Below are 10934 nucleotides of genomic sequence, written 5' to 3' on the forward strand. Positions count from 1 at the left end.
ATGAAAATCAATATGAACTAACATTTCTTTTTTTTTGTTGAACTTTGCAATGTTGATTTCTTTCTTTCTTTTCTTAATACAGGTCATATGAAAACAGAACACTATCGTTTACAGATGAATGGGCAAATTTAGACATTGTAAGACAATGTTGTAGGTTTTACAACAATACAATGTGCAATGGTTTATAAACAGATTCAGCGTTTTACACTGAATTACGGACTTTTTTTTTATTGATGGACAAACATTCTTCACAGTTCATGATTGCAAATGACCAACTTTGATGACTGATGTCTGTGAAAGCCGATGAAGATTAATTCTACCAGTCCCTCAAAAAGCATGCACTGCAAACAGTACTTCACCTAGTTATGTATAAAACAACATTCCATTTCTGTGTATTTATGTTCTATGTAAATGTATACATTTTAGACTTCTTGGATGTATTAGGGGCACCCCCCCCCCCCAAAAAAAAAGAACTGGCCTAAAGAAATAAAGCGGCAAATAGTGGATGTGGTCAAAATGCTATAACATAGTTAAATAACACCTAAGCCTGCTCCCCCTATACTCAGCATATATTTGCCACATTCTTCTTGTCTACAAAATATGCTTTTAATCACCACTGGATTTTTTAGTTTTTGCTAAACAAACAAAATAGACTGAAAATTTTGAAAAACAAAAACAAAACGTTTTTCATATTTTGTTATAAGATTTTGCAAACAGGTAATTTTTCTCCTTCACTGATGTGCGCCGATGAGGGGCACTAATAGACTGATAGCCAAACTGGATGCAAACAGAATCTGGAGCAGCTGTGCATGGCAACCAACCAGCTTCTATCATCAGCTTGTTCAGTTAGGTTTTGAAAATGAATGCTATGAGCTGATAGGTTACTAAGCACAGCTGCCTCATAATTCTGCCAGTTTTGATAAATACCCATTAGTGTCTATAGAGCAGGGGTCAGGGGTACATAACAGACAGGTCACTTCACAGAGTACAGCCAAAATCACCCTCTTACAAGTTACAACTCTTCCCAGTACAAATCACCCCCCCCCCACGCCCATTTTCCCCACAGTACAAATCTCTCCTAACATCCGTAAATACCCCTCCAATCCCACCCCCTCCACTACAGATTGACCCCCAAAACACAGAACCCGCTCCCAGCACAGACTGGCCTCTCCAGCACAAACCCCTCAGTACAGACTCCCCCTTCCCCCAAAATATAGACAGCCCCCCACCAAACCCCCAATACAAACCTTGCCCCAGCGCAAACCCTTCAGCACAGGCACCCTAGCATAGACCCCCCAGTACAGATGGACCTCCCTGTTTTCAGCACAAACAATTCAGTACAGCCCCACCAGCACAATCTTCCTAGTACAGCCCCCCCAAGCACAAATCTCTCATTGAAGACCCCCCTCCCCAGCACAGACTAACCTCCACAGCACAGACCCCTTGGTACAGATTAATCCCCCCAGCACAGGTTGACCCTCCAGTACAGACCCCCCCTACCACACACACACACACACACTCTCCAGTACAGACCCCTCAGTACAGAAATGCACCCCCCCAGTACAGACCACTCAGTACAGACTGCCCCCCACTAACATTTGTACATATTCCCTCCAGTAAATAAACCCCTCATTACAGTCACCCTCTCCCTCTTCTGTATTAACCCCTTAGTGCAGAAACCCCTGCCCCCTCTCCAGGACAGACACCCCCTATGCTCCCCAGAGCACAGACAGTACAGAACCCTCAGAACCACTCTCCTCCTCCCTAAATGCACTCAAATGATCATATACAGCAAGAGCTCACAGTGAGGTGAAGTCTGGATGAAGGAAGGAAAAAGATGGGTAGAGAGGGGAGAAGACTTGTCTTCACTCTGAGCTCCTTGCTTTAATTAAGCAGCAGATGGGGACTCACAGGTGGTGCTGTAGCTGTGTGACATTTTTCTTTTGTATTGCACAGTACTGTGACCAAAAAAAGCCAAGCAGAAGGCAAACGATGGGTAACCAATATTGATTGTGGGCTTTCTGCAGCTGCATTACTGGTTAACTTCATACCTGGGATCCAGGGGTGGACAAGGTCTACAAGGAACCCTTGTGCGGAAATTATGTTTGCCTTCCCCTACTAAAATATCATGATCATCATTTTCAGTGATATGGGCCAATGACAGCTCAAGACTAAGGTCTTATGCATTTTCCTGCACCAGGGAGCCACAGGTGCCAATACAAGTAAACCACTGTATGTGACCATACTTGTGTAAATACCGCTACACAAGTAAAGATTGTTTATTGTATAAACATCACTTCTGTATCTGTGCTTACCCACGCATTTGCGTATTTCCCCAAATGTGCCACTTTCGTGTTTGGGGATATATGTCATAAACGCACAGCCATGTACAGCAATACCACATGCATTATATCACTGAATGGTGAGATAAAATAATGATCTTTGAGAAAATGCTATTTTCATGTAAAAAATCAACAATATGATATTTAGGTTTGTGAACTGTACTTTTTTAAATAAGATAATGATAAAAAAAATACAAAATTAAATAAATATAAAGATATAGACTACAGTAGCACATTATATCAACCTACAAATATATATATTGCAAGAACCTATTATATTATCCAAAAAAAAACATATTGTGCTGCAAAAGCAATTTATAATAAAGTATATCTAATCCCAAGAACAACAATTTAATATATTGAAGCTTTCCAGTCCGTAGATGTGAAGGCTACATTTTTTTTGTCAAGCTTAGTGCATTCTCTTCAAGTATGAAAGTACCCGTTGATCCTGGCAGAAATCCAGTATACATGTAACTTTTTGTGTATTGAAGTGAAATCTCAAATAATGATAACAGACTTCCTAGTTCATTTCTGTGAACTACAATACACCTCCAACTATGTCATAGGGAGAGGGGGATGTGTTCTGTAGTCCTAACACCCTTCCAGTGCAAATTATGCCATCAATGCTCCTCCATAAGTACAGTACAGTGAGTGAACAATGTCACCCTTGGACAGGAAGCATATCACTGGTAGTATCAACAGGTTCAAATAACAGGAAAGGCTGAAAAAGTATACCAATTTAGGTACCTCATTTGGGGTTGTCACGTTGCAATATAGAGTATTACATGCTTGTTTTTAGGTTCAGATATGTTTTAACTAACAGCATTTTTCAACTATTGCCATTCATTTCCAATGGGAGCCTACATTATGTTTCGCCAGCACCAGCCCCTGTAATGTGAGGTACATTTAAATTTCGTCACCATCACACCCGTACCTTATATAATGGCTTCTCAGCACACTGGCTTTCAGCATAGAATAGAATAGAATAGAATGTAACAAGAGGTAATTACATAGACTAACTAAGTAAAAAGGTCATGCAACAAGATGCCTTGCCACCAATGTGACAGAGACATTAACACTGTCCCCAAATCAACAAGGGCATTTACACTGCCCACCAGTGCCCCAATATAATGGTGTTCAGTGTAAATGCAATCATTACATTGGTAGCTATTGTAAAATTTACATTGGCAGTCAGCATAAATTCTCCCTTTATATTGGTGAACAGCGTAAATTCCATCACAATGAAGGACAGTACACATTCTCTAAATACATTGGCAGTCAGTGTAAATTCCCACATTACATTGGTGATGGGTGAAAATGTATCTGTTACACATGTGTTCTGTGTAAATTCCCCCATGACATTGGTAGTCAATGTGGATTCCCTTGTTACATTGGCAGTCAATATAAATTCATTATTCACATTGGAGGCCACACTGCCATACCCATTTACATTGGCATTGCGTTCAGTATAAATTCCCCCTTTATGATGGTGGACAATGCAAATGACCTTGTTTTATTGGTAGTTGGTGTAAAACCATTTTTCTATGGTTTAAACAACTCAGCCCCATCTAATCAAAGTATTTAATTAAATGTACAACATTTTCCATACATTCAATAGACTGTCTAATATAGCAAAATATTTGTGTAGGTTGAAAAATTTTAATTTTCTTGTAGTTACACTCCACAAAATCAGTTCATATTTTTTGTTGGATTACGATACAAGAAGTCCAATATGTGTTGCAAAATGTTCCACTATAACATGTTCATTTTAAGTAGCACAGGCTATGACTGAGCTTTGCAATGCACTTGGTCACTTATGATGTAAGCCTGTTCCTATAAATACCGAATTCACAACAACATATACCAGAAGAAAGTCTACAACTCTTTCAATCAGCTTGCACATGATTGTTTATCTGTGACAATCAATCACCTTAACTCCAGCACCAACCAAGCAAATCATGCTGAGCGATCTCCCATGACTCTAGCTACACAGATCCATCGCAGGCAGTAAACAGGCTCATTTTCTGTGCCAGCCAATGTACAAAATAAAAAAAAGTTTAGAGAGCTCAGTAGCTCAAGCTGAGATTGAAACACGCAATAGGGTGTTTTTATGAAAAACTTTGAATAGCAATTCGCCCAGTAAAAGTGCATGTACATTTCTTCTGTGCGATGAGGCAAAAAACAACAACAAAAAAATTGTATTCGGCTATTTCCTGTGCTATCAAATGTTTTTTTTAATTGATTTTTAATGGAAATCACCATATGTGGCCACCATATGGCACAAAGGACCATATGAATTTTCTACTGTTGTAGCCGAAAGTGATTAACCCTTTTCCTGTCATTTTTCTCATTTGTGGCACATTTGTAACACATTGATATCAATGCGATGCCACTAAGAAAACTGTTAACATAAAGAGAAACCTCACCCCAGTAATGTTTGACTCCCAACCCCTCCCCCCAGCTTTTCCCCAAGGCCATCTTTAAACATTCTGCACATACGCAGATGTGCCAGAGGTCTCTGCAGGGGATTCCTGTGCATGTGCACAGATGGTGCTGGGTTCTGGTATCTGGGACCCTACAGAGGCTTACAGCATCTGTGTGCATGCACAGGGAATCTTCTGCACGTGTACAGACAAGCCACAGATCTCTGCCAGGTCACAAATACCTGCCAAAGGCCACTGTCATGTCTGTGCAAGCAAGTGGATCTCACGACATGCATACACCCTCATGTAAAACACTGCCTCTTGAGACTGGATGTGGCAATCCCACAAGGCAGTGGGACATCCCAATATAATTCCCGCTTGGAGAAGCAATCTAGAAGTGCTGAGGTGCAGTAAAAAAGGTAAGATACTTTCCAAAAACATTTTTCATTGCTGTGAGAGGAAGGGGGAGGAACCAGAAAAGGAAAAGTCCTTATAATTGCGAAGGTCTTCTCTAAGCTGGTTAGACAGAATTTAAAACTTATGGAGATAAAAACAGAGCGAAAAGAACCGGAGTGCCTGAAATGTAAATTATGTAATTAATAGAAAACAACCATATAATTAGATCTATAAAATTTTAGGTAGTGACACAATTTTTCCTATTTTTGTCTCTAAAGTGTGGACCTTAAGCTTTATTTCACAAGGGCTTAACGGAAATATTGTATGATCACTTTAGGAATTACAACCATGTTTATATATGGTGGGTTTGGTTTCTTGTTAAAAATTTAGGTCATAACACCCCCAGTGGGATTATTATATATATATATATATAGTTCTACATTTTAATCCATAGTCCCCCCATTTTCAGGGTCTCAATAGTACTTGGACAAACTAACATAATTATAAATATAGTTATTTTTTCTGACTTTGTTGAAATCTCTTCCAATTAGTGTCTGCCTGAAGTCTAAAGTGCATGTACAGACACAGATGCTGGGTTTCCTCCCGATGATGCTTTGCCAAGCCTACATTGCAGCTATATTCAGTTGCTGCTTGCTTTTTGATCTTTTTGTTTTGGTTTTGTCTTCAAAAAAGAAAATGCAATCGGGTTGAGGTCTGGTAAATGACTTGGCCATTATACAATATTCCACCTCTTTGTCAAAAAGCTCTCAAGCTATTTCTGCAGTGTTTTGGGACATTGTTCATCTGTACTCTGAAGCTCTGTCCTATAATTTTAGCAGCATTTGGCTGAATCTGAGCAGACAGTGTAGCCAAATACACTTCAGAATTCTCCCTGCTAGTTTCTGACAGCAGTCATATGATCAGTAATCACTAGTGACCCAGCTCTTTACACAGCCATACCACTATCTCCAACTTTTTACACATGATGTGGTATGCTTCAGATCATCAGCAATTCCTTCCCAACTCTATACTCTTCTTTTCCCCTCATCCTGGTACATGTCAATTGTAGTGTTACCTGTTCAAAGAACATTGTTTCAGAACTTGGCAGGCTTTTACGATATTTGCTTGCAAGGTCTAATCTGGTCTTTTTACTATTGAGGCTTTGGGGTGGTTTGTACTTCCTGGTATTTACTTTCATAAACTATCCTCTTGATTGTAGACTTGATATGCCTACCTCCTGGAGAGTGTTCTTGGCTTGGCTAGATGCTGTGAAAGGATTTTTATTAACCGGGGAATGAATCCTCTATCACAGTTGTCTTCTATAACCTTTGGTGTTGCTGCAATCACCAGTGTTTTAGGTCTTTTTAGGAATGTACCAAATTGTTTGATGGTTTTTTTTTTCAGCCTAATAATGGTCTGATTTTCTTACAATGAGGGCCCTTCGGAACCCATATTAGGAGTTCTAAGCAACAGCTCCCAAATACAAATTCTACCTCTTAGCTGCCCACACCTGACCATGAAAAATATTGTCAGTCATTTGTGCAATTACGGAGTATTGCTGGGAGTGGGAAAGGTTATATGAGCTGTCCTAAAACCTTTATTTGCCAGTGTCCTGAAGGTGAAAACATATAACCCATGGTCAAGACCTAAAATAATTGCTGGCATTACAAGAAAAAACGAAATCCAAATTCCCTTTTTACTTGTCTAAAGACATGATAACGAAATGCTTCACTCAGGAGCCTTCTCTCTTCCTTTGTTCACATCCGGCAAGGTCCTTCTTCGGGTATCCATGTCATTGCCTGATGTGGACACTTCATATTGGCTGCCTATTGGTGGAGTCCTCTTGGGATCCAGTTTTTTTTTTTTTTTCAGAAATTGCCTCATCCCCTTTATGGAGTGAACAAGAAATATGCATAAATGCCATTTCTATATGTTTTCATCTACGGCATAAAATAAAGAAATAACGTTTGTGTGGAAAATGTGATGTGAGACCTAAAATGGATATACTGTATATCTTAATGAACTTTAGACCATCACTGGACCATGTAGACCCTGGATAGAAAAAGAGAGACCTTGGGGTTTTATTTTCTATAGTTTGACAAATGATTCTAAAGTGATACTGTGCAGCGATCGGTGCAGCGCAGCGATCGGTGGTGCGGTGTGTCAGTCTTACACACCGCAACTCCAATATAGGTAAAGAGCATCTGATGGAGGCTCTTTACCACATCATCAGCTGTGTCCAATTATTATTATTATTATTATTATTATACAGGTTTTAAAGAGTGCCAACAGTTTGCGCAACGCTTTACAACATGAGCTGATCACTGTGTAAACAGGAAAAGCTGTGTATCGGCCTTTCCTCTATCGCTTTTTCTCTATCGCGGCTGCTCTCCTGACAGGGGGGTCTGCGCTGATTGATTATCAGTGCAGGATCTCTGAGGATGCCCACCCAGGACCACCAGGGATGCCACCAAGACCACCAGGGATGCCCACCATGGATGACCACCAGGTATGCCTCCCATGACCATCAGGGATGCCACTCAGTGCCCATAAATGATGCCAATCAGTGCCCATAAATGATGGTGCCTATCAGTGCCCATCAGTGCCACCCATAAGTACCCATCAGCACAGCCTTTCAGTCCACATCAGTGTCACCTATGAGTGCCCATCATTGCCACCTATGAGTACCCATCAGTGCCGCCTATCAATGCTCATCAGTGCTACATATCAGTGCCACCTATCAGTGCCCATCAGTGCCGCCTATCAGTGCTGCATTTTAGTGGCCATCAACAGTGCCCATCAGTGCCACCACATCAGTGCCTGTGAGTGCCACCTTATCAGTGCCCGTCAGTGCAGCCACATTAGTGCCCATTAGTAAAGGAGAAAACTTACTTATTTATAAAATTTTATAACAGAAACAAAGAAAAAAATGTTTTTTCAAAATTTTCGGTCTTCTTTTATATGTTTAGCAAAAAATATAAATCCAAGTAGTGATCAATTACCACCAAAAGAAAGCTCTATTTGTGGGAACAAAATTATAACAATTTTGTTTGGGTACAGTGTTGTATGACCGTGCAATTGTCATTTAAAATGCGACAGCACTGAAAGCTGAAAATTGGCTTGGGCTGGAAGGGGAGAAAGTGCCCCTATATTGAAATGGTTAAAGTATAATTAAGGCATTTTTTTTCAGTTTTGGACAGAGCGGAGAGGGTTTAAAAACCCTGTCAGTTTCTATTGCTATCTGTGCCCCTGTTAAGGAGATTCACTCTCTCTATTTGTCCTGTTTACCATTATCATTGTTCCCAGAAAAGTAATAGAGGGGAAATCTTCCACTGGAGACATTAGTTCTGGTGATCTGGGGGTCCCAATGACTTCCCTTAATTTGCAGGAATTTTCTCTCAATTCCTGTTTGGCTATGGGATAGGAAGTGAAGGTAAATTTCCACAAAAGGACACAGATGGTGAAAAAAAATCTGACAGGGGTTATAACCCTCCCTTGCTCTATCCACAATGAAAAAAAGATTTTGTCCATAGTTCTACTTTAATTTTAAAACCGAGTCTCAAAAACATTTGCATATGTAAGCGATGAAACAGAATTGATTTACACAAACACAGTGACTTGTGAATGTTTTTGTTCCTTTTCAACATTTGTCATTTTGTAAAATAAAACCAAACCTTTCTCTTTCATTTTCTTTTCTCTATATAAATAAAATAGGTGCAGCGCTAAAACAAAAATCAAAAAAATAAATAAAATTGTCCAGGGATGTAAAAAGTAACACTAAGGTAATGTCCTTGAGATTATAAAGAGCACAGAAAGTGTCCAAATATTGAACATGAAACCACCAGGCAAACGTGATATTCACAGCAACGATGTGTGATTGATAGAAGGACCCTTCACCATAAAGCGGATGGCCTCTCACCTGGTAACCAGGACCCTTCAAAAAAGAGTCAAACAAGCATTCCCATAAGGGTCAACATAGGTAAGGTCCAATGGTAAGAGACTCCTCCAGACAGCCACGTAGCAGGGGATCAGCGTGTTTCATATAAACAAAAAGGGGACATACATAGTGCTCTCCGTATATCATACTTTATTAAGAATATAAAAAAACACACTTACATAACAGGCACTTCACAAGTGCCAGGACGCTGACAATGAGTAAAACAGCAAAGCGAGTGCGAGCGGTGGAGCATGCGCAGTAGCCGCGGATGACGTCACGACGTCACGTTCTGGACGCGTTGCGTCCCAATGGGCGGGGACTTCCTCAGCTGATGTCGTGACTACGTGGGCACCCGCGCTATAAGGAGGTAAGTTGTTATGGTAACACTAAACAACAAAGGATGACGTATATCAAATGGGGACCGACTCCGGAAGTGTCCCCTTACACATCATTCGGAGTAAACGGAATCCCATCAATTAATAGCTCATATCTGCACATACTCAATTAAAATAAGATTTAAATATATGATCTGGTAATAAAGCACTAAGATACACACTGCAAAGTGAAATCTTAACAGAACAGACAAAAACACCCAGATCGCATAAAAAAATTTAATTTAAAAAAAATCAATTTCTAAAATAAAATGAAATAACTGTCCGTCATCCGCGACCACCGACTGCTCCAAAAAAACATATAAAAAATGCGATAGGATAATAATCATTAATAAAAATATATATAAAAATATATACAAATATATATATATGAATTCCTACCGATCAGAAATAAAACAATTAGTGTCGAACTCTACATTTAACCTATCGGGGCACATTACTCCTGTTTCATAAATCCAATGGGATTCCCTCTTACTTAATTGTCGGATGAAATTTCCCCCTCTCCAGTGCCTTGTAACCCTTTCAATGCCCCAGAATTTCAGACACTTAGGGTTTTGTTGGTGAAAGGTCTTGAAATGTCTGGACACATTGTGGGTCTTAAGACCTTTCTTAATATTGTTAACATGTTCAGCCAATCTAACATGTAAGGGTCTTGAGGTTCTACCAACATACTGGAGCCCACAACTGCACTCCAGCATGTAGACAACCCCAATAGTGTCACATGTGATTAGCTGTTTGATCTCGTACTCTTTATTAGTGGCTGAAGCTAAACATTTTTTTTGTTTTTTAATATTTCCCTTGGAGAGTCTGCAGGGGACACATCTACCACAAGCATAGAAACCTCCCAAGAAAGAAAAGAGCCTGTTTGAGGCGGGTACTGGAGGGTTGAGAACACTCGGCGCTAAACGATCCCTAAGTGTAGGGGCTTTTTTGTAAATAAACTGAGGTCTATCGGGCAATACAGGGCCTAAGACTCTGTCTTGCTTCAAAATAGCCCAATGTTTTTGAATAATTTTCTCAAATTTCCGGTATTGTATGTTGTAATCTAATACCATTTTAAAATTATGACTATCACTAGTAGGAACCTTAGAAGAATTAGCAATGAGTTCGTTTCTCTCCAGTGACATGACTTTAGACACCTCATCATCTAATATAGCCCGATTATATCCCTTCTGTTCAAACCTAGAGGTAAGGATTTTGGATTGACTAACAAAATCCTCAACAGTGGTGCAATTACGACGCAATCTAATATATTGACCCCTGGGGATGTTACACAACCAAGAGTTGTGATGGCAACTCCCCAGGGAGATATAAGAGTTGCGGTCAGTGGGCTTGAAATAATTAGTGAGGATAAACTGATCATGTACAACACTAATGGATAAATCCAAAAAAACTACCTTTTCAGAACTGATAGTCCATGTAAGAGATATGTTTTTGGAGTTGT

The 10934-nt window shown here is 39.8% G+C and overlaps 1 protein-coding gene across 1 annotated transcript in view; it reads left to right on the top strand.

Moving 5' to 3' along the window:
- Nucleotides 1-2711, top strand: part of SLC28A1 (solute carrier family 28 member 1) — an 82091-nt gene extending 79380 nt beyond the window's left edge. Inside the window, exon 18 of the mRNA XM_073619179.1 lies at nt 83-2711. Within this exon, the coding sequence (XP_073475280.1) occupies nt 83-188 (106 nt within the window). The 3' untranslated portion in view covers nt 189-2711. The remainder of the gene's footprint in view (nt 1-82) is intronic.
- Nucleotides 2712-10934: the final 8223 nt, after the last annotated feature.

This window comes from Aquarana catesbeiana, linkage group LG03 (genome assembly GCF_042186555.1).
Source record: "Aquarana catesbeiana isolate 2022-GZ linkage group LG03, ASM4218655v1, whole genome shotgun sequence".
In the NCBI taxonomy this organism is placed as follows: domain Eukaryota; kingdom Metazoa; phylum Chordata; class Amphibia; order Anura; family Ranidae; genus Aquarana; species Aquarana catesbeiana.